This window comes from Miscanthus floridulus, chromosome 1, assembly GCF_019320115.1.
Source record: "Miscanthus floridulus cultivar M001 chromosome 1, ASM1932011v1, whole genome shotgun sequence".
NCBI classification, from domain to species: domain Eukaryota; kingdom Viridiplantae; phylum Streptophyta; class Magnoliopsida; order Poales; family Poaceae; genus Miscanthus; species Miscanthus floridulus.
Window position 1 is genome coordinate 142,052,725 of NC_089580.1, and position 27,279 is coordinate 142,080,003.

At 44.4% G+C, this 27,279-nt stretch overlaps 2 protein-coding genes across 4 annotated transcripts; one reads left to right on the top strand and one right to left on the bottom strand.

The window, feature by feature from the left end:
• The first annotated feature begins 18,834 nt into the window (after nt 1-18,834).
• On the top strand, nt 18,835-21,791 carry LOC136542704 (ubiquitin-conjugating enzyme E2 32-like). Of its 3 annotated transcripts, none has more exons than XM_066535261.1 (6): nt 18,835-19,061; nt 19,422-19,553; nt 19,634-19,718; nt 20,896-21,059; nt 21,137-21,263; nt 21,339-21,791. In XM_066535261.1, exons 1-6 carry the CDS (start codon nt 18,948-18,950, stop codon nt 21,581-21,583), a joined length of 867 nt encoding a protein of 288 aa, XP_066391358.1. In that variant the 5' UTR covers nt 18,835-18,947; the 3' UTR covers nt 21,584-21,791. The 3 variants fall into 3 exon arrangements, with proteins under 3 accessions (XP_066391358.1, XP_066391368.1, XP_066391350.1); XM_066535271.1 differs by having other exon boundaries at nt 21,137-21,253; XM_066535253.1 differs by having other exon boundaries at nt 21,137-21,791.
• A 1,769-nt stretch (nt 21,792-23,560) lies between these two features.
• Nucleotides 23,561-26,574, bottom strand: LOC136542717 (ATP-dependent Clp protease proteolytic subunit 5, chloroplastic-like). The gene is made up of 9 exons (XM_066535283.1): nt 26,389-26,574; nt 26,222-26,314; nt 25,998-26,121; nt 25,799-25,891; nt 25,446-25,491; nt 25,297-25,369; nt 24,445-24,479; nt 24,260-24,348; nt 23,561-23,967 (listed from the first exon to the last, which is right to left on the bottom strand). The coding sequence occupies exons 1-9, from the start codon at nt 26,487-26,489 to the stop codon at nt 23,770-23,772; spliced, it is 852 nt and encodes a 283-aa protein (XP_066391380.1). The 5' UTR covers nt 26,490-26,574; the 3' UTR covers nt 23,561-23,769.
• Nucleotides 26,575-27,279: the final 705 nt, after the last annotated feature.

Below are 27,279 nucleotides of genomic sequence, written 5' to 3' on the forward strand. Positions count from 1 at the left end.
GGCTATAACACCCCAGGTGTTTGGCTTCCACATTTGCACTTGCATTTCATAAACATGAGCATCATTCATCCATTCTTGAGTTAGAATTGTATGAAACATGCTTTTGAAACATTGCAACATATTGTTACATTCTATGTGTGATTGTTTTAGGAAATGCATAGTGTGTAACACTCAAGTGCAACATGTGCAACACACTTTAGTGAAACATGGTTAGCTAGTACAATGCCATAAACTCATGAAACACATGAAACATGGTTCTGAACCAGAAGTAACAAAGTCACTTGTTTTTCCTTGTTTCAATACATGTGATGCTTGATTTTAGTGTGACCAATGTGTGGTGTGGCTAATTATTCTCTTAAGCAACTTAGTTATACTTAGAATGTCATTAGAAACAATGTTTATGTTGATCATTTTGCCTAATTAGGTTTTCAAGTCATGGTTTGACTATTGTGGACCCCTAGAGCTCCTGAGTTTGACTGTTTAAAAAGTATAGCTTAGAGTGTTTGCATGTCTGAGCAACCTAAAGCAAAGTTGTAGCAAATTTTATAAGGAACAAACTTTGTTTAGGAGCCAAGTCATGAAAATGTGTAGAACATGTTCTAAAGGGACCCACAAGTCAGTTTTGTGGTTCAATTGGAGACTCTAAAATATTCTAAGTCATAAAACCGAGTTTCAATTTTCTGTACCCAACTTGTGAGCCTTGTAACTCCCTAACCAAGCCGAATCAGCTCAAGCTCCAATTGGCAAAGTTGTAGCCCTCGTGTAGATCTCCCACTTTATTAATTGTACCAGAGCCTGGATCTTCACGGTTCGGAAGTTCTGGTTCAGGGAAATGGCGCTGTCACTCGGCACATTTGGTAACTGAATCAAAAATTCTGACCTGCTACAGTGCCGACCGGCAGCAGAGCTCTGCCGCCGCGTGGCCGCCACACGCCGTGGCTGGCCTGGTGCCACTGCCTAATGTCCTCCGCTTGAAGCCGTGTCCCTCTGCCCTCCCAGCGCTCTCATTCACTCTCCTTCGCCTCCTCCGCTCGTAGCAGCAGCAGCGCGCTGGCTCTGCCATCGACGTCGAGCAAGCGCCGTCGCCTAGCTCACTCGCCACTATGTAATCGCCGCCTCTAGTTAGCCCACAGCTCTGCCATCGCCTCCTCTAGCTCGTCCATCACGCCGTTGGGCCGGTGAACCGAGGTAGTGGCCACATTTCGCTTTCCGTCACTGTCCAGACCTCGCCGGAGTGGCGCTCGCCGTGGCCAGCACTGCACTGCTTTCCTTTTCCTTCCCTAGATTTCATCTTGTCTTCTCCATCACTCACTGATGCTCGTGTGATGATGTCACCATCCCTGCCGGTCCGGTCAGCCCGAAACATGGCCACGCGCCGCCGTGCGCCATGGCCGAGCCACCGAGCTCCATGGCCGGAGTGCTTAGGGGTCGGTAGAGAGTGAGGTTAGGGTACCAATCGACATGGGAGGGCGAGGCGGTCACGTTGGTGCCGTCATCATCATCGGAGATGCTGTCGTCGGCGAGCTCTGCCGGTCCCCATCGAGCTAACGGCCGTGCTCTGTTTTCGTTTCACTGCCATGCGGGCCCAGCTGACATGTGGACCCCGCTTGACAGTGACTGTGTATTCAAAAGCTAGCTCAATTATTCTAGATTTGATTGATGTTTTGTAAAAATTGTATCTCTAGTTTTATGAATCCAAATTGGGTGGTTCCAATTTTGTTAGGATCATAGTGAAGTGTAGTATTTAGGAAAAATATAACATGAACACTTGTAGTGGAAGTTTTGGATGAATTAAATTGAAACTTGAAATGTGTTTTTAAATGCATGCAAACTTGTTTAAATTATATCTTGAGTTCTTGTGCTCCAAAAATTATGAAATTTTGTTGGTGAGCTCTTCTTGATGAGTAGAAGCTCTGGTAAAAATTTGAGAGTCATTGCATGTATGGTTTTTGAGTTATAGATTTTCCTTTTATCATTGAATGATCCTTGTGTGAATTTTTATAATTTATCTATGAATCCAATGACCATGAAATTTTGTGGGGGATGTCCTAGTGCCTTAAGGATGCTAGGAAAAATATAAAATCTATTGCTTGACACTTTTCGCTAGTGTTTCCTAATTATGTCATTTTAAGCCTTTATGTCTTGTCATTTTTGTGTAGGATGTTATACTTGCTCAAATGATGTGAAATTTTTATAGTAGTCTGCTTGGAGCATGTAGTACCAACTGTAATTGTTGTAGATTAAATGGTGTAGTTCTCATATATGTTTATCATTTCTCTTAATTAATTAAATAAATTAAGAAAGGCATTAAAAGAAATGAATTGGTGGTGAACACTTTACTTTCTGGTGTTCTTGTGATATGTGTGATAAGTGAGTAAAGTTGGTTTTGTCCAATTATTTGTTTGCAACATAAGTTAATAAATATTTCCTTGCATTATGTTTTTCTGGACAGTTCTCGGAACTTTACAAAGTTCCCCATGATATTTTGGTTTGTTGGGAATGTGGTGAATACAAAAGTTGTAGATAACTTAGGTATATAGCTCCTATCAAAATTTGGTGGCAATTGGCCTAATAGTTTAGGAGCTACAGTCGTTCAAAGTTTGATCATAGTTTTGCTTGCTCTCTATCTTGTTGGACCTGATTATGTGGTTCTATAATTTTGACCTGGTAAAAGTTGGAATCATGCCTTGAGATCTAAAAATGAATTGTAGGCAATTTCATAAGCTTTCCAAATTTTCTTGTTGCCTATCATTTTGATTTGTAGATCTCTAGTTTTGCTCAATATACTGTACCGCTATATAAGTTCCTGTTTTGCTGAAATACGAATGATTGGGTGTGTGCTTAGTTGTGATATTCTTGTTGATTGTTTAGGTGCTAGCCTAACTTGAGAACATGCTTAGGTGCAGGTGCTAGGTCCTTAACTGAAGATGAGCAATTGTACATTAGATTGTATAAACTTGGTAAGTTAAAGTGATTTGAATAGAGCTTAAGTCAAAAAAAGGCGGACTGCAGGAAGTATGTGCATTCCCCAAGCATTTCTAACTTTGTTCATGTGCATCCATGATATTTATCTTGCGCATACATGAAATAGGTGTGCCGGAGGGAGTGACGCTTCTAGAGTTCGAGGGAGCGAGCCTAGAGGAGGAGCCCAAGGTGCAGGAAATCGACGAAGCAGCCGCCGAGGAGGAGTTGCCCGAGTGCCCTGACCACCGTCCTTCCTCTTTCCTGAAAGACAAGCCCCGGAGCATATTAAGTCTCCCATGTTTTTACAAATATCTTGAGTATCTCTTATTGTTGATGATGCATTAAGTATAGGAATTGGTTGGAACTAATTATTGCATTATATATCTATCCTTGTTCAGGTATCGCACTTGAATCCTATTTAAGTTCAGGAACGGGTTAAATGCTTAGCCATGCTTAGTGTGGTAGAAGTTAGGTGATTCCCTGTCACCTACGAGCTTTAGGATGAGGTGGATCACGATTAGCTATATTTGCTATCGTGGAAAAGAACCATGTTAATAATGAATTAAGACCGAGCGAAGTCTTGTGTAGGGTTGGACATAGTGACTCCGTCTGTGTCATTTAAGGACCAATACGCTGTACGTCCTCATGTCATATTGAACACAGACTAACACTTAGCTGGCTGGATAACTTGTTCCGACCACAAAGCCTAGTAGCTCGACTTAGGCTAGGAACGCGAGCAGTGGCGTGCATTCTGGAAGTAGTAAGGATATGCGGAGAGCCATTGGCATAAGTCCAAGGCGGGTTAGAGTCCCGAGCAACCTTGGTAGAGTGGTTCTCTAAGAATGTCGATCTGTTTGGACTCACGACTCCTTAATTATGCCAAAGGTGACTTGATTGCGACCCTGATGGGGGAAGCAGGGTTTGTGTTTAGGAATACCCCTCTAGCTAGATAGAAATCGATTCAAATCACCGTCTCTCCTGGATAGTGAGAAGTTGACTGAGCAGCGGCAACGTAGATTCAATTAATTTAATGATATGGTTAAATGGATGATGATGATAATGTTACCACGATTTATACCTGCTATGGTTATTAATGTTTGCATCTTAATCAAATGGTTGCTTAGTACAGGTGCTAATATAGATGACAGGTTAATGGCTAAAAGTCACTGCTAGTTCAGGTTAAGAATTGCTCATTATTACTTATGCTTTTCCATAAAAAGAAAGTATCAGCCAGATCCACTAAATTAAGCTATGCATGATCCTTGGTGTCATTTGTTTTGGTTTCCGACGGGTAAGTCTAGCTGAGTACATTCTCATACTAAGGGTTTATTACCTCTTGTTGCAGATGACCTTCTATATCAGGGCTTCTGTAAGTATTGTCTCCACCCGGCGGGTGATAAAGACTAGATCATGGGCATGATCTCTGTTTCTTTTATCCGAATGCTTTTGCGGGTTGTGATCAGCAAACTGGTATTTGTATTTGAACTCGGGTGTGTAAGTTAAACTATTTTCTTCCACATACTTTACAAGACTTGTTTTGTAATAACTATGACTCTGAGGTGTTGTAACCTAATTGCAAACTATCTGTGAAATGTTGTAACGTATGATATGTTATGTTGAATTACTGTGATCTTGGTTGTATGCAAGTTGGTTTGAAATCCTTCATGGTTTCAGTTGACTACTGGGTTTATATGGGCTCAAGTGCGAGAATTTGATCGTTTCGGCGATTGTTTTTGTACTTGTGCTCTTATAAATTGGTCGGTTCTGTGACAATGAGCTCATCACTAGCCATAATATGCTAAAAGATTAATATACAACTCTCAAGATTAATCATGATAATCTTGTCATTGCTCAGGAATATTTATCTAATGAGCCACATGATGCTACTAACAATGTTGTTAAGATTGATATAGCTACATCATGTGATGATTTGATCATTGAGAGCATTGAGCAAAGTTCTAGTAGAAAGGGCAAGCAAGTGATTGAGATCGATAATTACGATGAGTATGTCAAGCTCAAGAATGATAATGAAAGGCTAAAGAAAGATCTTGAAGAGCTTAAAACAACCAACACTATAGTGCTAGAAACTCTTGATCATGATGGTGACTTGATTCTTGAGAATGAGAAGCTCAAAGAAGAGAACAAGAAACTCAAGGAAGAGAAAAACAATGATGTACTCAAGGAAGAGAACAAGAAGCTCAAGTTGGAGAAAGAGCATCTCAAGATTGGATTGAGCAAATTCACAAGAGGCAAGCATCTTCAAAGTGAGCTACTAATGAACACTGTCATAAAGATGGATAGAACATGCTTAGAAAGCCAAAACCAAAGAACTGTTTTGAGTGTGGACAAGAAGGCCACTTTGCCCATGAGTGCCAAACTCCACAACCACAACCCTTGCCCAAGCATGCTAGACCTTTTGCTTTCAATGCTCATTATATGCTTAGAAAGGATTCTAGTGGAAACATAAAAGTCATGTTCTTAAGACCTCCCAACAAGAATAGGCCTAAGAAAATTTGGGTAGCAAAGTCACTTGTTGACAAGGTGAAGGACCCTCAACAAGTTTGGGTTCCTAAAGCTTGATCTCTTGTGTGTAGGTGAACTACAAGACCGATGAAAGTCATTAGGTTATTGATAGTGGTTGCACACAACATATGACCGGTGATCCTCATATGTTCACCTCACTAGATGAAGAAGTAGATGGACAAGAAAGAATCACATTTAGAGATAATTCAAAGGACAAGGTTAAAGGATTGGGCAAAGTGGCAATATCAAATGATCATTCAATCTCAAATGTGCTATATGTTGCTTCATTGAGCTTCAACTTACTATCCGTTGAACAATTGTGTGATCTTGGCTTTCAATGCATATTTACCGAGAAGGAAGTGGTTGTATCCAAGAAAGATGATGATCAAGTGATATTCAAGGGATTTAGATACAACAACCTATATCTAGTGGACTTCACCTCCGAAGATGCTAATTTGAACACTTGCCTATTCACCAAAACAATACTTGGGTGGCTATGGCATAGAAGACTTGCTCATGTTGGGATAAGCTCACTCAAGAAGCTAATGAAGAATGATTTGGTGAGAGAGTTGAAGGATGTGAAGTTTGAGAAGGCTAAGCTTTGTAGTGCATGTCAAGCCGGCAAGCAAGTTGCAAATACTCATCCAACAAAAGCTTTCATGTCAACCACAAGAGTACTAGAACTCATTCACATGGACTTATTTGGACCAACAACATACAAGAGTTTGGGAGGAAATCTTTATTATCTTGTGATTGTCGATGACTACTCAAGATACACATGGGTGTTCTTCCTTCATGATAAATCCGAAGTTGCATCATGCTTCAAGAAGTTTGCCAAGAGAGCACAAAATGAGTTTGAAGTGAAGCTCAAAAAGATTAGGAGTGACAACGGTAAAGAATTTGACAACACAAACATAGAAGCATATTGTTATAAAGTTGGAATCAAGCATGAGGTCTCTGCAACATATACTCCTCAACCAAATAGTGTAGTTAAGAGAAAGAACCGGACATTGATCACACTAGCAAGAACAATGCTTGATGAGTACAACACTCCCGAAGCTCTATGGGCGGAAGCTATCAACACCGCATGCTATGCATCTAACCGTCTATTCCTTCAAAAGTTTCTTGGCAAGACACCTTATGAATTGCTCAATGGAAAGAAGCCAGACATCTCTTTCTTTAGGGTGTTTGGTTGCAAATGCTACATCTACAAGAAGCGATAACACCTAGGAATGTTTTAAAGACATTGTGATATTGGTTTTCTTATTGGTTACTCATCAAAGTCTAAAGCATATAGAGTATTTAATCATGCTATCGACTTGGTTGAAGAAACATATGATATGGAATTTGATGAATCTAACGGCTCCCAAGGAGCACATGAGAATCTAGATGATGTAGGTGATGAACCATTGAGGGAGGCTATGAAGAACATTCTAGTTGGAGACATCAAGCCTAATGATGAAGAAGATGATGTACAAGTGATCAATCCACCTTCTTCATCAAATGTGCCACAAGATGGTGAAAAAGACGAGAGAGTAGAAAATGAAGATACTCATGTCTCCTATGAGCAAATGGTGACACAAGCACAAGATATTGATGCTCCACAACCTCCCCCTCAAGTGGCTGATAGAAGAAATTCACCTCTACTACAAGCTCATCCATAAGATCTCATCATAGGGAGTCCATCAAAGGGAGTAATGACTCGCTCTCAAAAGCTTGCTTTGTTTATTGAACATCACTCTTTTGTCTCTTGTTTTGAGCCTACTAAGGTAGAAGAAGCTCTTTAAGATCTAGATTGGTTAAACGTCATGCATGAAGAGTTGAACAACTTCACCCGCAATGAAGTGTGGACTCTTGAAGAGCGACCACAAGGTGTAAGAGTCATTGGAACAAAGTGGGTATTCCACAACAAGCAAGATGATTAAGGCATTGTTGTGAGGAATAAGACAAGACTAGTTGCAAAGGGGTTCTCTCAAGTTAAAGGTTTGGATTTTGGAGAGACCTTTGCACCGGTTGCAAGACTAGAAGCCATCTGTATCCTCCTTACATATGCATCACATCATGAAATGAAACTATATCAAATGGATATGAAAAGTGCATTTTAAATGGCTTTATTAATGAACTAGTCTATGTTGATCAACCTCCCAGGTTTGAAGACCCTAGATATCCTAATCATGTTTATAGGTTGTCCAAGGCGTTATATGGGCTTAAGCAAGCTCCAAGAGCTTGGTATGAGCGTCTTTGGGACTTCCTCATTGAGAAGAGCTTTACCATTGGGAAGGTTGACACCACACTATTCACCAAGAAGCTTGATGGACATATCTTCATTTATCAAGTGTATGTTGATGATATCATCTTTGGATCATCAAATGAAGATTCTTACAAAGAGTTTGGTGAATTGATGTCGAAGGAGTTCAAGATGTCAATGATTGGAGAGCTTACATTCTTTCTTGATTTTCAAGTCAAGCAAATAAGAGAAGGGATTTTCATCTCTTAAGAGAAATATACAAATGATCTTCTCAAGAGATTCAAGATGGATGAATATAAGCCAATCAAGACACCAATGTCAACTAATGGACATCTCGACCTAGATGAAGGAGATAACTTGGTTGATTAAACTCTTTACCGCTCTATGATTGGTAGCTTGTTATATTTAACCGCATCTAGGCCCGACATCATGTTTAGTGTGTGTATGTGTGCTAGATTTCAAGCTAATCCTAAGGAAACTCATTTGATTATCGTTAAAAGAATCCTTAAGTATCTTAAGCACACACACCAAGCATTGGCCTTTGGTATTCTAAAGGAGCTATATTTGAATTAGTGGCTATTTCGATTCGGATTATGCCGGTTGCAAAGTTGATAGAAAAAGCACATCCGTAGGGTGCCATTTGCTTGGTAGATCACTTGTGTCTTGGTCCTCCAAGAAACAAAATAGTGTGGCTTTGTCCACTGCCGAAGCGGAATACATTATCGTGGGTGCTTGTTGTGCACAAATACTTTATATGAAACAAACTTTGCTAGACTATGGTGTAGTTCTAGAAAAAGTACCTCTTTTGTGCGATAATGAAAGTGTGGTAAAACTTGCAAATAATCTGGTTCAACACTCTCGCACCAAGCACATAGATATCTGCCATTACTTTCTTAGAGATCATGTTGCAAAGAATGATATTTCATTAGAAGGTGTAAGGACCGAGGATCAATTGGTGAATATCTTCACTAACCCGCTAGATGAGGCAACTTTTTATCGATTGCGAAATGAGCTCAATGTTCTTGATTTTAGCAACTTCACTAGAAAATGAGCTTGTGTTGTCCCTTGCATTGCATTGTAATATACATCATATTTAATTTTTGGTAATGCATAGAGGGCTTGTCTAACATGGTTAAGATAACTGCCAAAAAGCGAGTGAAGAAGCATAACCTTGGATCAAACTTGACAAGCAACTAGATTTACTTTCAAGTATTGCATTGCATATGCATGAATATTGTCTTGTCATTTCTCTTCAATTGCCCTCTTATTGCCTACTTTCTTAAAAAGAATTATAGCCTAAGGCAAAATATTTTGAAAAAATTGAGGGTTTGAGAGAGGTCACTCACATCAGTCCCAATTGGTGTTTATTTGGATCTTATTAAAGTTGGGACTTGATTGGGAATAGGCAGCACAAAGGAGCACAAAGGAACTTTGAAGATTTGCTGGAAAAGAGTGACCGGACGCTGCACTAGACTCTGATGCCCAGCGTTCGGTCAGTTCATAGGAGGTGAACCTTGCTGCAAAGAAGTGACCGGACTTTGCTATCCAGCGTCTGGTCAGAAGGCGTTCCAGCGTCTGGTCGAGCGAAGACGAAGGAGACAAGGTGGACCGGACTTTGGCTGCATCCGGTCAGTGGTGATCGAACGCGTCCGGTCGTGTTTCTAGGGGTTTTGGACCTCTTTGGAATCGACCAGACTCTAGGTGGCAGCGTCCGGTTGTTGCCACTGGAGCGTCCGGTCAATAGATGTCGTGCGGATTTTGGACTCTTATCTCTTTCCTTTTCTATTCCATCGCGGGGACCCATATAACTACAAATCGCCGCGTGCCTTGACCTATTTCTGTACCATGCGCCGACATCACCATCATCGTGCACCGCAGCCGCCGCACCCTAGCCTTGCTCCACCGCTCGCCGTGCCTCCATAGCCACTACGCACCACTTTGCGCCTCCCCACACCCGCGTGCCACCGCTCGCCCCGCGCACAGCATCCGCAGCCACGAAGCCGTGTCCACGCCTCTGCTCCACCGTGCCCATGCTTCTGTTCCACGCTGCCACCGTGCTTGCTGCTCCCATGCCCTAATGCCAGCGCTTCCTCAAGAGCCTCGCCGAAATCCTAGCTTCTATCCACGCCAAAGCCAACAGCATTCACTGCCCATTACATCTTCCCTGTCGCCGATCCACGCCGACCAGCGCAACCCTAACCCTAGCTTCATAGTGCCGACCCGATGGTTCTCCGTGATCCGTTTCTTATTCTTCAGTTTGTTGGTTCGTTAGGTAGCAAGCCATTGTTTCCAATTTCGTATCTATTGCTTGCTTTCTTAGGGTTTCATATCTCTAGATATATTATAATTATTCATATATCCAATCTATTCTAACATGCATCAAGTCGGTGTTTCTGAGGTCTCATTGGTAGTTGTCAGTCAACTCGGGGCCAAGCTCATGAGTATAGATCGAGGCTAAGCCTCGGAAGGGACAGTTGGCAGTTGATCTTTGTTAGAGGCAGTAATCTGTTTTAGATGGCCCATGTCAAGAATGCTGGTGGTGGTCCAGGTGATGAGGATCCAAGACGTCTGCCTCACTTGCCTACTGACGTGAAAGGCAAGGCGATAAAGAAGCTTGCAACAAAGAAGCGGAAGTATCTAGATGCAGACACAACGAGAGTAGCCGTAGTTGTAGCTGCTGTCGAGCGTGCAGAGGCAGGAGGTGCTAGGAGTGGAGTACAGATTGCAGATCAGCTTTTTCCAGCTCAGAGGGCAGCTGCCCATGAGGTTGAGCATCATCATGGTGGTCCAGCTGGGACAGCCATGGTTAGAGGATGGTGTGTCGCTATTGATGAGAGTCAGCCTCAAGGGGGGTCACAGTAGGAGCCACAGCCAGCAGAGCAGACTAAGGAGGGACAGCAAGTAGAGGAGACAGAGACAGCACCATAGCATTGTCGCTCTAGTCGTACCCGTACCTAGGTGACACCAAGGATAGAGACACAACAGAGGGGTTCTTGTCCGCCTCCTAGACCATAGGGTCTGCCTCCAGTGACTCATCTAGACTTGAGGTCCACCACGGCCAAGTAGGTATAGCAGCTCAGGTTTGTTCAGCTCGAGGAGTGGTTTCCACCGAGGTGGGATGAGCGTGCATCAGAGGGCTTCTACATACCACTGCAGGAGGATTTTTATCATGCATATCTTAATAGTGGGGCTGCATTCAGATCACAGAGGGTGTGCAACATTGAGTCCACTGTAGCAGCAGCTAGAGAGCACATTCATCCTTACCTATCTTACTTGTCAGGACTGACAGACTTACTCAGATAGACAGGCTTATATATTCCATCTTGGGTTTTTGAGTTCTATGCTACACTATGGATTGACCCGCAGCATAGATTTATACACTTTGCATTCAGAAACAGAGATTATAGGCTAATGAGCTTTAGGGTTAGGGAGATTCTTAGGCTTTAGGAGCAGCCCATTCGGCTACATGAGGTTTGTTATAGACAGACAATGCCTCCTAGACACCCTCATGGTGGTATGGTGCCTCCTACATATTTGGTTCGCCATTGCTTCACAGAGCCATTCAGCGAAGGGTCAAGCAGGACACCTAGTGACCTCACTCCTACAACTAGAGTGCTTGATGCTATCATGAGGAGGACCCTGCTTCCCAGGATAGGATATCGCAAGGGCTTGACTCGCATACAGTTATGGCTTCTAAACTCTCTGAGGCAGCAGACTATATTTGATATTTGGGATCTCCTTCTATAAGAGATAGAGAATACTATTGTAGAGGAGTTTAGAGGTCACCGATAGTTGCCCTATGGCCATTGGATTACTTTTCTTATACACAGGGCAGTTACAGTGAGACCACCTGAGATGGTAGCAGAGTACAGTGGTGCTACTACAGAGTTCTCTGCATACAATATGACTCAGATACTCCACCACAGTGCAGTGAGGGCACCTAGATAGCCACGCCATCACCTAGAGGTGCCAGAGATTGTAGCCCAATAGAATGAGACCATCAAGGGCATAGCAGCTACAGAGGAGGAGCTTGATGCTCAATAGGAAGGCATGGTCGAGAGTGACTCCAGTGATAGCTCAGATGATGACTACCGGGATATCCCTCAGATGTCTCCACGATGACATGGCCATGAGGCCAGTAGCTCTAGTTTAGCTCCACCTTCACCATAGACAGACCCTGCTCTACTAGCTATCCTTGAGCGAATGAGGCAGAATCAGGCTCACCAAGCCTAGGAGACCGCTGCTACTTTCGTACAGTTTCAGACCAGGTAGGATGAGCTTCAGTGACAGCAGCAGCAGCAGGCTATACAACAGCAATAGTAGGCCATGCATCAGCAGCAGCTTCTCATGCAGCAGTAGTTGCTCGGGTTTATGTAGCATGTTGTGATAGCTATTGGGGCTCCACCACCACAGTCTTCATCCTAGATCGGCCAGCCCGCCACCACTTCTATGACTCTAGTTGTATAGCCCAGTGGGCTTTAGAGTCAGGGACAGACTGCTACTCAGTTTGCTTCACCTATAGAGCAGGTGTCCCAGTGGTTTGCCTCGCTAGTGCCAACCCCACAGTTCACACCTCTTCAGACGGGCTTCACACCGGCTCAGACTTCCTCACTGCTGGTGCCAGATACCTCAGTATATAGGAGCCTTGGTGCTACTTTCAATGAGTTGATAGGGCAGCTTACTCCGCCATATGTACATGTCCCTAGTCCTTCCACAATTGCTCCTATTACTGGGACTACAGAGACGCTTCCTTCCTCAGTTGCATCATCAGAGCTGCCTGCCATAGTCATACATATAGAATCACAGGCCGCACCAGTCCCTGATCCAACCCAGACCACTTCAGCATTGCTTCTAGACACAGAGGGTCATACTGCTTAGAGCTCAGGATCAGATGATGATGGCATATAGTTCCAAATCACTCATCGCACCTCAGCGCCCGACTCATCCGCTGCAGCCCCGCCGACCGACCCTTAGGTTTTGGTGTTTGACGCCAAAGGGGGAGAGGGATCGAGCATGTTAGACATAGGGGGAGCGATACATTTAGGGGAGCTTATCTATTATATTTGGATTTTTATGTGTGATACACTATTATGCATTCATGTGTTTACTTTCATGCATCGAACTATATTTATGTGATAGTGATATCTACGTGATCGTGATATTCATGTGATATGTGACATGTGTGCTCTCCACTTTGAATTATTTATATGTCATATCACTTGGTTATGCTCATTTGCTTTGCTTTCGTGTCTTACTCCGATGCAAATAAGCTTTATTACTTGTAGATATTCATGTAATATGTGACATGTGTGCTCTCCAATTTGAATTATTTATATGTCATATCACTTGGTTATGCTCATTTGCTTTGCTTCCATGTTTTACTCCGATGTAAATGAGCTTTATTACTTGTACTCATGCTTATTTCATATCATTTAAGTACATCATATTGGCTTGAGTCATATAAGCTTGCCTAACTCTTTTGTTCTTATTGTCAAAAGCCTATATGAACCAAGCAAGTTAAAAACTTCATCTCTTTCACATACTCGAGGTGGTATTGTTATCAATCACCAAAAAAGAGGAGATTGAAAGCATCTAGGCCCCTAGTTAGGTTTTGATGATTAATGACAATATATAATTACTATGACTAACGTGTGTTTTGCAGAGGCAATTGAGTCAGATCATGGTAATGGAGATTGATTGGGCAATCATGGTTGTCATGCCCCTACGATGAAAATCGTTTTGGTTTTCGAAGGATGGACGACAAGGTTAAGGATGGGCTAGTTCTAAGTGTTGTTTGGAGTTAAAGAGACACTTAGAGTAGTTTAGTACTTTGTTTTTCCTTTAGCCGTACTATTAAGGGGAGTATGGATAGGTAGCTTGACCTAGGTGAGTCTAGTAGGTTATGTGTGGTGCACACTTACTAAATCTAGCACTAGGTAGCTCTAAAACAGCTCTTAGATCAATTGGAGCAAACTTCATTCATGTATGATTGAGAGCTGGAAGTGAATGGAGGGTCAAATGTTGACCGGACGCTGGCGCAGAGTCCGGTCAATTCATTTGATCAAAGTGAAATCGTCTGGTGCGACCGAACGTTGAGAAATGAGCGACCAGACGCTGACTCTAGTAAGGTTCTAGAGAGGGAAAATCATGACTGAACACGTCCGGTCAGTGCTGACCGGATGCTGTCCAGCGTCCGGTCACCACTTAAACACTAGGTTTTGGAGAGAACTAATCGGAGCGTCCGATCAACTTGACCGGAGCGTCCGATCACCCTGCAGAGGCACATAACGGTTAGTTTTGAATACGGGTGTATAAATACTTTCTCCATTCGTGTGAGAGGGCACTTTTGCTCATTCCAACAGCTGAGAAACACCCTTGATAGTGCTAAGAAGAGCAATGTCCTAGTGAGGTGATTGATATTTGAGAATCCAAAAGAGAGCCCTCATTAGTGAAAGCAAGAGTAGCAAAGTGTGCATCCACCCTTCTCATTAGGCTTGTCGTGGTCAAGTGAGAGTTTGTGCTTGTTACTCTTGGTGATCACCATCACCTAGATGGCTTGGTGGTGATTAAGAGCTTGGTGATCATCCGGCAGAGCTTATGGATGACCCAACTCAAGTTGTGAGCGGTTGTGGGTGATTCACCACAATGGAGTGTCAAAGAATCAACTCATAGAGAGCACTTGATCCTTGCGCAGATCAAGAGGGAGCTACACCCTTACGCGAGGTGCTCCAACGACTAGTGAGGAGTGGCGACTCTCTAATACCTCAGCAAAACATCATCGCATTTCTCCTTCTCTCTTTACTTTGAGCATTTACTTTGAGCAATTTAATTCTTGTCTTTACATTCATAAAATTGTCATGCTAGAGTAGGAATGGAACTTAGGTTGCAAGACCTTTTGTGCAGTAGAATATTAGAAACACCTTCTAGGCACAAGGGGTGAAGTTGGGCTAACCGTAGGCTTTAATTATTGTAAAGAAATTTAGAATTAGCCCAATTTACCCCCCCCCCCTCTTGGGTATCTTGATCCTTTCACGGCCATTTCGGCGACGCACGTCTCTCGGTAGCGCACTTTGTGCTAACACTTGGAGTAGATGGCATCGGATCCCCCGAAGATCATGATGCATTCCTCAGGGTTAGGGAAACTGTCCCCATCCTTGCCCGTTGTGCCTCCTTTCTTGGTTGCTGCCTCCTTGTCTTTTCCTTCTTTCAGCCCACCGGCCTGTCACAGGAAACACTTGAGGAGCTCGTAGTCCTTATAGAGGTGCTTGATGGGGTAGGCGTGGTTGGTGCAGGGGCTATCCATGAGCTTGTCAAAATGGTCAGGTAGACCCTGCTGGGGTTGCTTGCCCGCACGATCAGCTGTGGCAACCAACACGATGTTGGCTGGTTGACACCGATCCTTCTTGTTCTTCTTGCCTCTCTATATGGAGGGGCCCATGTCTTGGTCCTTGCGCTTGGCCGAGTTGGGGATGCCACAAGTGAGCGGGTACGCAAGGACGGCTGCCGCAACGTTCGGGTTGGAGCGGCTGCTACTGACGCTGCCGAGCTCCACACAGAGGAGGTCTATGAGCGGTGGGTGGGGCAGCGCGATGGAGGCACGGCACAGCGTGTTAGCGCACATTAGCACGTTCCTAGGCTCTCCTTGAGTCTAGCTAGTTCTGACCGAGAGATGTACATGCATACGTTCCTTGGCTCTCCTTGCATCTAGCTAGCTATGACCGTGATGTACATGTATATAGGCATAAGTCTTGATGAAATACAAACTGAGTTTTTATCATTCTTCTTTCTCACGCTTACACAGCGGACAGGATCTGGGTTTGCACGAAGCCATAGGTCCATGCAGCGGGAGTGGAAGGCGCGCGAACAGGCGGGCAGGAGGCAGAGCTCGTCATGTCATCGTGGAACATGCTCAAGCACACGACACAGTCGTGCGATGACCTAGGCACTGAGGTCAACGATGACACTAGCGTGAACAGCACACGGCAGGAGCGCAATGAACCGCTTCGCCTCTGCCACTGCTGCCGCCTCCCCTTCTCCCACCTGGCCGTGCGTCAGCAAGTGCCATGGGTGCCCCCACCATGGGGCGTGCCATGAGCTAGAGCGGTGACGCCTACGGTGGCGGCTCGAGCTTGTGCCTGCGTGCACCGGAGGCCGATGTCATGCCCCTACAGTGCCGGTGGCCGAGCTCGTGCTTGCACGTGACATCTTGCTTATGACAGCATGCGCCAGCGGGCACCATGTTTGCCACATGGAGCTACTCGTTCTCTCCTCGCTGGATGATGACAACATGGCCATGGCATGTCGTTCTCCTCGCCTCTCTTGCCTACCGCCGCTCCTGCTGCGTGAGCACACCCATACTCAGTCCCCGCGAATCACAGCGTGGCTCTCATCCATGGGTCACGAGCTGTGGACGTGCCAGCCGAGGGGTCTTGGGTTCGAGCTTAGTGTTGGAGCTATTTCTGATGGGTGGGTGGGCAGCTGTGAAGAGGTGGAACTAGGGGGGCTAGCAGGGGCTGCGGCCCCCCAATGTGGCTGAAATCTTTTTGATCCCCCTATGCGGCCAAGGCCACAGCCCAGCATGTAGCGTGGAAGATTTCAGATCTCCATCCCGTGATTTCTGTCGGAATTGGAAGCAGAGGAAACGTCATGGACGAGAGGAGACTCGCGTCGCATCGCATTCACAGTTTCGCACCGTACCGAGATGGGCGCCGTGGGCATCGCCGTGAGAGCGTGCACACCTCCCGCTCTCGCCACCGTGGTCGTGCCAGCACCCTCTGGCTCCATGGACGCCACCCAAGCCCAGCGGAGTTGCGGAGGAGCAAGCCCTGGATGACCGGTCGCGTGCTCATGCTCGGCCTCGGGCCTCGGTGGCACCGGCCGCGTCGGGGGATCCATGGACCACTGCCACCTCACTCTCCAGGCTCCGCCCCGACCTCGACATCCTCATCGGAGGTAGCAACCGGTAGGTGCAGCAGTCTAGCCTTTTCTGTTGTGGATGAAATGAATCGATGCCACTTATAGGTGCTGCTGTTCCGTTTTAATTTGATTTGCCACTTTGCCAGGGAGAAAGGCAAATTCGTTGCAGCTAAGCTTTCGACCAATCTGAGTTCGTCCAGGTCGACACCGGTGGTGCGTGCATGCTGGAGGAAGCGCTGCAGGGTCATATCAGTACATATGTTTTAACTAATGGTATAGCTTCACATTAGCAGCAAAGGTTCTCACATGGCTTCACATTATCGGTACTCCATACATTTGTCTAGCCCTCCTTTATCGTTTTGCTGGTTTCGCCACTGCAGTCGTGGCTCATGGATTGTGTATGAGAAAAGATGAGGACGACAGTCTAGAAGAAAAGAGAGGGTCTATTTCCTTAGAGAAAAGTAAATCTAAGGGGTTAGATGTAAAAATGATCACCATGTTGGCATGCTACGTAAGCAAAATACTGCTGATAAAACAGTATGGACCTGTGGTGAACCAAAAATCAAGATAGGGGACCTAAAAATATATTTTGAGAGTTCGTGGACCTAAATAACACGTCCTTACAAGTTCAAGAACCGCTGATGCATTTAACTCTTTTAACAATGCACATGCAGGCAAGGGAGTCGAACTCCTGACCCGTAGCTTTGCACGATGGGTGTCCAACCACTAAGCTACGCACCGTGAGGCTTTTCGGCATGGTCCCTCCTTTCCAAATTAAGTTTTAGCATTTTTAATATAATATTTTTCTGCTATACACATGGATATAAGATGAGGTTAAATATATAATTCAGAAAAGTAAAAACAGGAACGATGACGCCGAGCCACTCCCCCTCTACCGACTAGCATCTTCAAAGCAATATATGACCTACGTGTCCTCTTTTTTATTAAGTCCGACCTTGTCACAATAGGTAAGGTGGTATGACAAGTTTTATCCCGCCAAAGTGCCAAACAGGGTGGCACAACTATCACACCAAGTAGGATGAATGCGAGGACCGAGCAAGGCTCGGTTGGCTAGCTGCGCCGGCGTGCGAGCAGCCCACCCGAGTTCGATCCCTTATCGACTCGCGTGCCTCACTGTTGTCTGGATTTTTTCTAGGATTTCTGCCTCTCGCGCGTGATGCCATAATGGGATTGTGACGTGCCCGTCGCCTACGAAATCAGTGGATTTCGGTGATCTCAAGAAGGACGCGGTCTTCAAATCTGAGTATAGTTATATGTTTGTTTGTATACAGGTGGTGTGAGTGATGTGCATGTGTTGAGTGGGCGTGCGTGTGTACGAACAGATATGCCCAGATGAGAGGCATTAAAAAAAAGTATGATGAATACGCTGCACAAGTTACACTTCCTTACGAATGTTTTGTCACGGTATAAATTAAGGCCCTCTTTGGCGCAGCTCCTGGAGGCTCCGGCTCCTCCGCGTGTGACACTGTAGCGACATTGTAGCAGGAGCCGTTTCGGAAATCGAGGCAGAAAATGAACTGGGAAGAGCCGGAGCCGGTGAAACCACGATTTCGGGCTCCTCCGGCTCTATGCTACAGTAGCGCTACAGTAGCAGAGCCGGAGCCGGCAGAAGCCGTGCCAAACGAGCCCTAATTCGGCACAAGATCATTGTAAAAACCTTTTCAATAAGCTATCATTAAGTAATGATTAAAAAATGGGGAAAAAATGTCGCCAAACACCTTAGCCCTGTTTGGATATAGGGGTCAGCAAGCCCGCGGTTAAAGATCGCCGGCCACCGTAAAAAAAACTACACACAGTTCAGCCACCGTGTAATTTTTTCGCCACTCGCGGCAGGCCAACCGAGAATCGTTTTTTTTTAACTACACACACAGTCACACAGTTCCGAAGAGACAACCCAAAATCGGATTTTAATCTGACACAAACAAGCAGAATCGATTTTAATCTGACACAAACAGCGCCCGCAACCAATTCGCCCACGACCCTCCAACCAATAGGGACGCGCCATGTCACGTCAACCCAACCACGTCATCTCTCACCGAAACGTCACCTACTAGTGGGTCCAACTTACTCACCTGCCCCACGCGCCAGAGACCTATCCACGCCCCATTCATTAATATTAATTAATATTAATATATATATCCCAACGCGCTTCCGCTATCCTCCTTCCTCCCGTGTCTCGTCCTCTCTCTCTCCTCTTCGATTCCCAATTTGAAGGCTGCCCATCCCTTGCGCCGGTCGGCGGCGGTGAGGATAGAGGGTTACCTGAGGAGGCGTGATGGCGGCCTCGGCTAAGTACAACCGGAGCAACCCGGCGGTGAAGCGGATCCTACAGGAGGTCAAGGAGATGCAGTCCAACCCCTCACCCGACTTCATGGCACTCCCCCTCGAGGTCTCAATCTCAACCCCATCGCTCACTTTAATAACGAAATTTGCCCGATCTGATCCTATTCAGGCCTTAATCGAATGTCGACTGATTATTGATTGTATTTCCTCGTATTGTGGTGTTTGGTGTTTTAGGGTCTCGATAATTTGTTGACCGGTTTGCTTCTTTTTTTTTCTAGATCTGTTAATTCAACTGGTAATGCGATCAATTAGCAGTAGGACCTTGCCGTTTAGTAGTTGATTGCGGATCAAGTGGAGTATGTTTTAAATTTCATCTCCGAAGGAAGGGAATATTTTTGGCAAGATATCTCAATATGCGAATTTTCGATTGACACTGATAAGCTTTACAATACATTCATTTGAGCAGGAGGACATCTTCGAGTGGCAATTTGCTATCCTTGGCCCGAGAGAGAGCGAATTTGAGGGTGGAATCTATCATGGCAGGATCCAGCTACCCTCGGATTATCCATTCAAGCCACCGTCCTTCATGCTACTTACGGTAGTATCTGTGTTCTAGTTGCCCACTGTTATCTCACTACAATGTTTGTGAGCTGTTGCTGACTTCACTATGTGCTGCAGCCAAGTGGACGCTTTGAGATTCAGAAGAAGATTTGTTTGAGCATATCTAATTACCACCCGGAGCACTGGCAGCCTTCATGGAGTGGTGAGTAACCTTTCGTCTTTTGTTTATAAATGACTGCTGAATTGCTTCGTCAGGTTTGCTAAAGACCCCTCTAATAAGTTGAAAGGCACCATTATTCATCGTCCACTTTTATGTGGTTTTGTGGGCTTATACGAGCATGGTGCAAAATAAATTTCTTTTTCTTTTGGTCTTTGGATTTCCATCAGGCAAGTACTTGCCTTATGGCTAGGCCAAAAGTAAATATGTTTCTTCATTCTTAAGATTAATATATGAATAGTACCCTAGTTGGTACTAGGGTTGGTTTGCTTCTGAGAGTATGGAATTTTGTAATGCTTTTTTGGTGGGCAGTTTTCAGTGCCATTAGGTCGTTACTTGAGAGGCATCAGGTGTGTATATGTGCAACACTACAGTTCATATTAGTCTTCCATTGTCTTGCTTTTCTTCACTCATGCATGCTTTGAACTCCCTTCTTTTGTATTCACTAGCTATAGCAATACATATCAGTGATTTAATACTCTTTCATAAATTGGCACCATTTTTTTCATAGTGCGCATACATATGTTATGTACACTATACGAGCATGGTGCAAAAGAAAATGGTTCTTTGGTTCTTAAGGAATTGTCCTGCGGCAAGTATTTATCTGTTTGGCCAGACCAAAGGAGGAACATATACTTTCTATGTATGTTATGTTTACTTTTAGTTGGGAACTATTAAGGGCTTGTTTGCTTCACACCCTGCTAGGCAGCAATCCTGGCCCCGCCTGAAATCGGATGCCTGGGGTTGATGCCTGCACTGGGCAGCTTTGCCTGGGAGCCAAGCAAACAGCCCCTAATGCATGTTGGAGTATGTTGTACATTCACTAAATTAGTATGACCCTATCTATAAAAGCACTCAATGTTTTTGACATTTGGTTTTCAACTCAACAATTTGTCGATAGCAGTTTTTTTAGTTTATTTGCATTTCAATTGGAATGGTTTTTTCTTGTTCAGTTGCTATAATTTGGAAATAGGCGAAATAGTTAATTTGATATTTGTTAATTCCGCATGCTTCTTTGTAAATGAGCTTGTTGCTGTATTTGCAAATCATCAGATGGTGACTATTATGGAATACATTTGGTTATTCAATGTGAAATGGTTTGATTTTGTGTTAAACAGAAGTTTTAACTTTTAAGTGCTAAACTAAACAAGTCTTGTTGCAGTCCGCACAGCGTTGGTAGCCTTGATTGCATTCATGCCAACGAACCCTGGTGGGGCATTGGGCTCGCTGGATTACAAAAAGGAAGATAGACGAGCACTCGCTATAAAATCACGTGAAGCGCCGCCAAAATTTGGCTCCCCAGAGCGTCAGAAACTAATTGATGAGGTAATTCCTAGTCGAACCTCAGGCACAAAATGTGTGCCATTTCTCTATCTTTTAACGACGTACTGTTTCTACCACAGATCCATGAGCAAATGCTCAGTAAGGCTCCTTCTGTCCCCCAAGTGTTACCAAATGTGCCAAACGAGGAGTCTAACCGATTACCCGCACCTGACTCTTCTGATGAGCATGCAGACAAGGTAGATGAAGGTGAATACACATCTGGGTCAATGTCAGGCTCTTTGAGTGGCCATCCTGTGCCTGAATCTGAATCGCCGGTTGCAGAAAACACTGGTGAAGGCTCAGCAGTTGAGGTTGCCAACCATCATGTGCCTGAAGCGAGCCGTAGAGAAAACATTCCAAGAGTTCCTTCGGCTCTGCAGAATCCTGCTGTTGCGATCCAGAAGCCAAAGCATGACAGGCTATTGACCTTGGCCGCATTTGGGCTGACTCTTGCTATTATGGCACTTGTGATCAAGAAGTTCTTAAAAATAAATGGCTTGGGCGGTTTCATTGAGGGCAAGTTCTGAGTAGGGATTGTGCATAAGTTGGATGTAAGAGATGACTCATTCCTCTTACTGAGCATATGCTATAAGCTATATAACCCCGTAAGATTTGTAAATGGCTGTTGTTTATTTATAATAGATGAAATCAAAATGGGACGGTACTATTAATACCCCCTTGTATGTAGTACACTTGATGGAAAATTGCTGAGTTTTGAAGCATCTGATCTGATTATATGTTTGCAACAGCGTGCACTTTGTTTGGCTGCCGTTAAGACCAGAATCCTCAATTCACAATCTCCCTCTGGAGGGTTTTGTTGATTAAGAATTTCATGTATATGTTTGCTACAGCGTGCACTTTGTGTTGCAGAACCTGAGTTGGCACTCCGAACAAAAAGATGGTCAATAGCATGGTTTTCCAAACCCAGCTGGTTCCATCCGTGTTTTTCTCTTCTATAGGGCCTCTTTGGAACACGGGAAACTTTCACATTTCTTGTGTTTTTTTGAAAATGAACTAATAGTTTCCCGTCAATGAAAATGAATCGATTCCTGGAATGGTGAAATTCCTGTGTTCCAAATAGGGCCTAAAACATAAGTTATCACTGTTACCTGTTGACCTAGAAAAGGAAGACATCCCTGTGATAAATATCGTTAATGCTGCGGTGCGGGCATATGTTCGGACGACGCCTTCCAACTCCACCAGCTGTACGCATGTTATGCTTCTGTCAGATCCAGTCCACTCCCACTCTCCCCAAGTCTAGCAGTCAAAACATCGCCCCGATGGCGTCTCCGTCCCACTCAGTCGAGGTCCGGACCCCCAGCGACTCACCGTAGTCCACCGCCGTTCTCATCTCCTCCTCTGTGGCCACACCCTAGCCTCCTGCTCCTCCTCAACATGGCCCTCGCCGCCGCCACGGCCTTCGTCCTGCTCCGCCCGCCCCTCACCGTCGTGACCGTGACATCCGCTGCCACGTGGGCGCTCTCCAAGCTCCCCAAACCCATGGTGTTGCTCATATCCTCAGATGGCTTCCGCTTCAGGTACAGGTACAAGGTCCCTCTCCCCCGCATACGTCACCTCATCGCATGCGCCGGCACTGGCATCCTCGTCATCTCCTCCTGTGGTTAGAGATGGCAAGGGCGTCGTGGTCATGCCGTACTTCGCGACTGCCTTGAGGCTCGCCAGACATGGTGGTCGCCGCCCACTAGAGTGTCGCGCTTGACATGTTGCAAGCATACGTTTCAAGTGTTTCAGAGATATGTTGCAAGTCTTTCATGCGGATGTTGCAAAAGTAGATCGGGATGTTGCATATGTTGCAATGGTCGTACACATATATTGAAAGCATTTGTTCCAAATGTTTCATCTGTTTTTTCATACTATGTTGCAAGTGTGCTTATTTGGATGTTGCATATATTTTACAATGGTTTTCATGTGTTTTTGCAAGTGTTTCATATGCATGTTTCAAGTGTTTCATCTGCCTTCGGATGTATGTTGCAAATGTTGCATCTAGATGTTGTAAAAGTAGATCGGGTGTTACATCTCCCTCACTATTTTTTATTGACTCGCCTCGGTGTCTCCTCTTCCCAGGCCAGCGCCGGCTAGGCATCCACCACACACTCCCCCTCTTCTCGATGCCGGTGACGTTCAATGCGGGGGACACGCGAAACAAACTGCAGACGTCGACGTCCAGACAGCCGACGCCAGTAAGCCCAATAAAACATGCCATTCGCAATTCCAAACGGAAGACATCCCTGTTATTGATGGAGTACATAGGCGGGGAAACCAAGGGCTTGTTCGGCTGCTATTAAAGTCAGCTAAAGCTATTTTGTTATAAGAGAAAAATAATGTATATTCCAGCTGATAAGTTCAAACGAACAGGCTACAATTCTTTAATACTGTTAATTTAATTCCAATGTCCATCGCCAAGAATGGATATCCTAACCGTAGATCTTTTTTTTTACAATCTTTGACGCCTCTGGATGTGGAATATTAGTATGTAGCCAGGCTCTTTAATACTGTTAATTTGATTCCAATCTCCATCGCCAAGGATGGATATCCTAACCGTGATCTTGTTTTTTACAATCTTTTGACGCCTCTGGGTGTAGAATATTTATGTAGCCAGGCTAATAGAAACACCGCAGTGCAAACTCAGTTCCAACAGAAACGTTGATACAATAAACAAAAATGTTTGACGGAGTTCTAGCACACTTCATGACTAACTGGAAGCTGGAAGTGGTTGAAGGGCCTTGAGGGGATTCATGACTACTCCATCAATAAGGCCATACTTCTTTGCTTCTTTCGCGCTCATAAAGTAGTCACGGTCAGTATCTACATTGATCTTATCCAGGGGCTGCCCAGTGTGGTATGCAAGGTATCCATTTAAGTTAGCCTTGTGGTGCAGCATCTCATTAGCCTGAAGAAAATAATCAGAAACTTGAGGATCAGCAACTGCTGGTGTAAATAACAATTGTAATTCTTACTCGGTTGCCAAAAGCGGGGCTCATTGGCCTGTAACAATAACAATATTGCAATATATAGCGATAAAAAATGCAATATATAACAACCGGAAGCCCAGCTGAGTATGAAAATCAGAAAATAAGGATGTTTGTTGAGAAGAAATGAGAACTGAGAATATCTTTGGTTAAGATGCTGTACTGGTCTAGAAAAAGCATGACATTTTCCATAGTCCCACATTGCGAGTTTACCTGAATTTCAAGATCAGTCTCCTGTCCTTGGGCCCCTCCAAGAGGTTGATGGATCATTATCCTCGAGTTTGGTAAGCTGTATCGCTTTCCTGCATTATATTTTCACCAATTTTATGACTTCTATAATGAAGCTTGGATATGTAAGTTACACCTACATGTATTTTATTAGCAATCACTACTGTTACCTTTGGTCCCAGCACTAAGTAGAAAAGCTCCCATACTGCCAAAAGGAAACATCAAACAGCAGAAAGAGTGTAAGAATCTCCAGGTAATAAAAGATAACATTGCGTGAGGCATGACATAATTTGGAGTTAAACAATAATAAGAAATGGTCACAGAATCTCAGTAATAAATAATAAACATGTTCACACCAACAAACCGTAAAACTGAAACACAAATTAGATCTCTAACATTCTATATTTAATTATCTATGGCAACACTAAAATATTAAATACTAAAAGCTATACATAATGCTTATTTCGTGAAAGCATACTTCATTCGTACCTTTTATTCATACCAGAATTACATGTACCAAAATTAGAATGGAAATTAAATTACTAGGCATTTCTGTGCAGATAATCACTGAGCATGCTTGCTACAAAAGGTGAATTTGCTGAATAATAACCTCAACACAGGGCAAGTATGCAAAATAAAAAGCACATTGCTGCTTTATCCATCTGGAGTTGACAATTGTGTAATTTGAGAACTCACCTACTTAACTGAAGATACGGTACTATGGTAGTTTAAAAAACTCACGCCATGCAAGTCTTGTCTGCGAACAAGAACTATACTAGCACAACCAAGGCCATAAACATTCTAGTTACTACAATCCCAAATCCCAGACTAAGCAGGTTACTATGAACTGAACATTTCAATTACTGCAAACACAAAGGATGAATTGTGCTTTCCACATTGAGAACAGAATTAACTACATAGGGAAAATAAATCCAGACTGAAATAGTCAAACATGAAGATGAAGATCATGAACAAAGCACTGAATCAATTGATGATCATTCAGCAGAATTTGTGTTCAGTACCTTGCAGCTAGTCCGATACAAACAGTGGATACATCAGGCCTGATGTGCTTCATTGTATCAAATATAGCCATTCCTAACAGAAAACGAAAATGCATTAGTATTTAACTGAAGCAGCTAACGCAAACACACTCTGTTAGATGAGCTATTACCAGCTGTCACTGACCCTCCTGGCGAATTCACATACATAATGATATCCTACAGGAAAATTGACAAGAATCAAGCACTAGATGGAAGTAAGAAACCATGTTTGAATATATAATTGTTATGTAGTTGAGTCCCTAGCTAGATGAAATGGCAACATTGGCTAAACCTACAAGTTCAGTGGTCACAATGGTATAACCCAATTGCGCACCACAGAAAGTTAAAGAAGCACTATACAAAGTTTAGTACTACAATGGTGGTTCACTGTCTGGCATCAACAAACAAAGGTTCATTGAAAGCACAAGCATGCTCTATTCACATGGGAATTACAGCAGCAAACAGTTTTCCCCTTCGTTTTCACCTTAGTGGGATCAATAGCGTCGAGGTAGAGCAGCTGTGCTACAATGATGTTGGCCATATCATCCTCAACAGGGCCACCACACCGGATAATCCTCTACACAGAGACAGATATATAGGCACATAAACCTCACAATACAATCCAGTAAAACACATCCTAGTAAGGAGGCCAAACACTCGTACAAAATACAGTGCCATCGTACGTGCTGGAAAAGCTGACTGACGACGCTCTGGAACCGCTCCATCACCATGGGCGACGGCCCACGCTCCTGCCCTGCCGCAGACTCTACTGGGAAGTACGGCGACCTCGGCACCACCAAGTCATCCCTAACACAGGCACAAGCAACATCAGAAACCCCGTGGCACCTAACGAAGCCCATTTCAGGCAGACGGCGCGAAGCTCGAAGGGGCTCAAGACAAATTCCACCTGATCGACCAAATCCCGCGCCGCGGAGCAGCCCCGTAAGGCACCGCGCCTCCGGCTACAGCGGCAGTCACGGCACGAGCGCACCTCCTGCTCCTGCAAGACGCGGATGGAAAGTTAGGGCCGGCAGAGAGGGCGGGAAGAGGAAGGCGAAGGAAGCGGACAGAAACCTGAGGAGTTGGAGAGATCTGGGAGTGGGGTTGGTATTGGGGTTCGGGCGGAGGAGAGGAGTGGTCAGCGAGGAGGAAGAGGTGGCGGTGGCGGTTGCCATGGATTGGGACCGGATGGGAGTGGGAGCTCGCGTGGGGTTTTCGGCGAGGGGCTTTGTTTGTTAGCCCTCGTCTCTTATCCGCGAGGCCAGAAGAGTGGTAACTGGTATTCTGGTAACAAGAGAAGAAGGGGCCCGGGGTCACTGGGGAAAGTGAAAGCGTGGGCTTAGCGATATGGGCTTTGGCGATCCTCCTTCTGAAATAGGGATAACGACATGGTCCAGTAGATTCCCTGAAGATAACCTGTAAATAGGATGGTGCTTCCTTGTCAAAAAATATATCGTTCCGAGTTAACCAAATTGTCCAACAAATTGCACTTGCACCCACAAGAATCTTATATTTCAGTTTCCTATTTATTCCGTCTAACCAACCTGTAAACAAATTGTGAACGCTAGTTGGAGGTAATAAATTAAAGAAAACATGAACAGTTCGCCACACGAATTTAGCAAAATGACAGTCAAAGAAAAAATGTTGTATAGACTCGTCAGAAGAACAGAAATAACACTTTCTATCTCCTTGCCACTGTCGCCTTACTAAATTATCATTTGTTAAGATTACTCCCTTATACAAGTACAAAAAAAACTTTGATTTTGACAGGTAATTTCAGTTTCCAAATAAAAGTGTTATAGGGTGCAGCAATAAGGCTCTATACATGGATTTAACCGAAAATAATCCATTCTGGTGTAGCCCCTACACAAAGTGATCCCTTTGATTTGTTAATTGTATATTGAGCACCATTGCAACCACGTCGTGCCATGCTTGTAAATTAACCCCTACTAGAGATCTCCTAAA

Coding starts and splice junctions, on each gene's coding strand:
- LOC136542704 (XM_066535253.1), top strand. CDS start 18,948: ATGGCGGCCTCGGCTAAGTACAACCGGAGCAACCCGGCGGTGAAGCGG. Junction 19,062..19,421: donor TCATGGCACTCCCCCTCGAG/GTCTCAATCTCA, acceptor TCATTTGAGCAG/GAGGACATCTTCGAGTGGCA. Junction 21,060..21,136: donor GTCAGAAACTAATTGATGAG/GTAATTCCTAGT, acceptor TTTCTACCACAG/ATCCATGAGCAAATGCTCAG.
- LOC136542717 (XM_066535283.1), bottom strand. CDS start 26,489: ATGGCAACCGCCACCGCCACCTCTTCCTCCTCGCTGACCACTCCTCTC. Junction 26,122..26,221: donor CGCGGGATTTGGTCGATCAG/GTGGAATTTGTC, acceptor TGCCTGTGTTAG/GGATGACTTGGTGGTGCCGA. Junction 24,480..25,296: donor TGTATCGGACTAGCTGCAAG/GTACTGAACACA, acceptor TCCTTTTGGCAG/TATGGGAGCTTTTCTACTTA.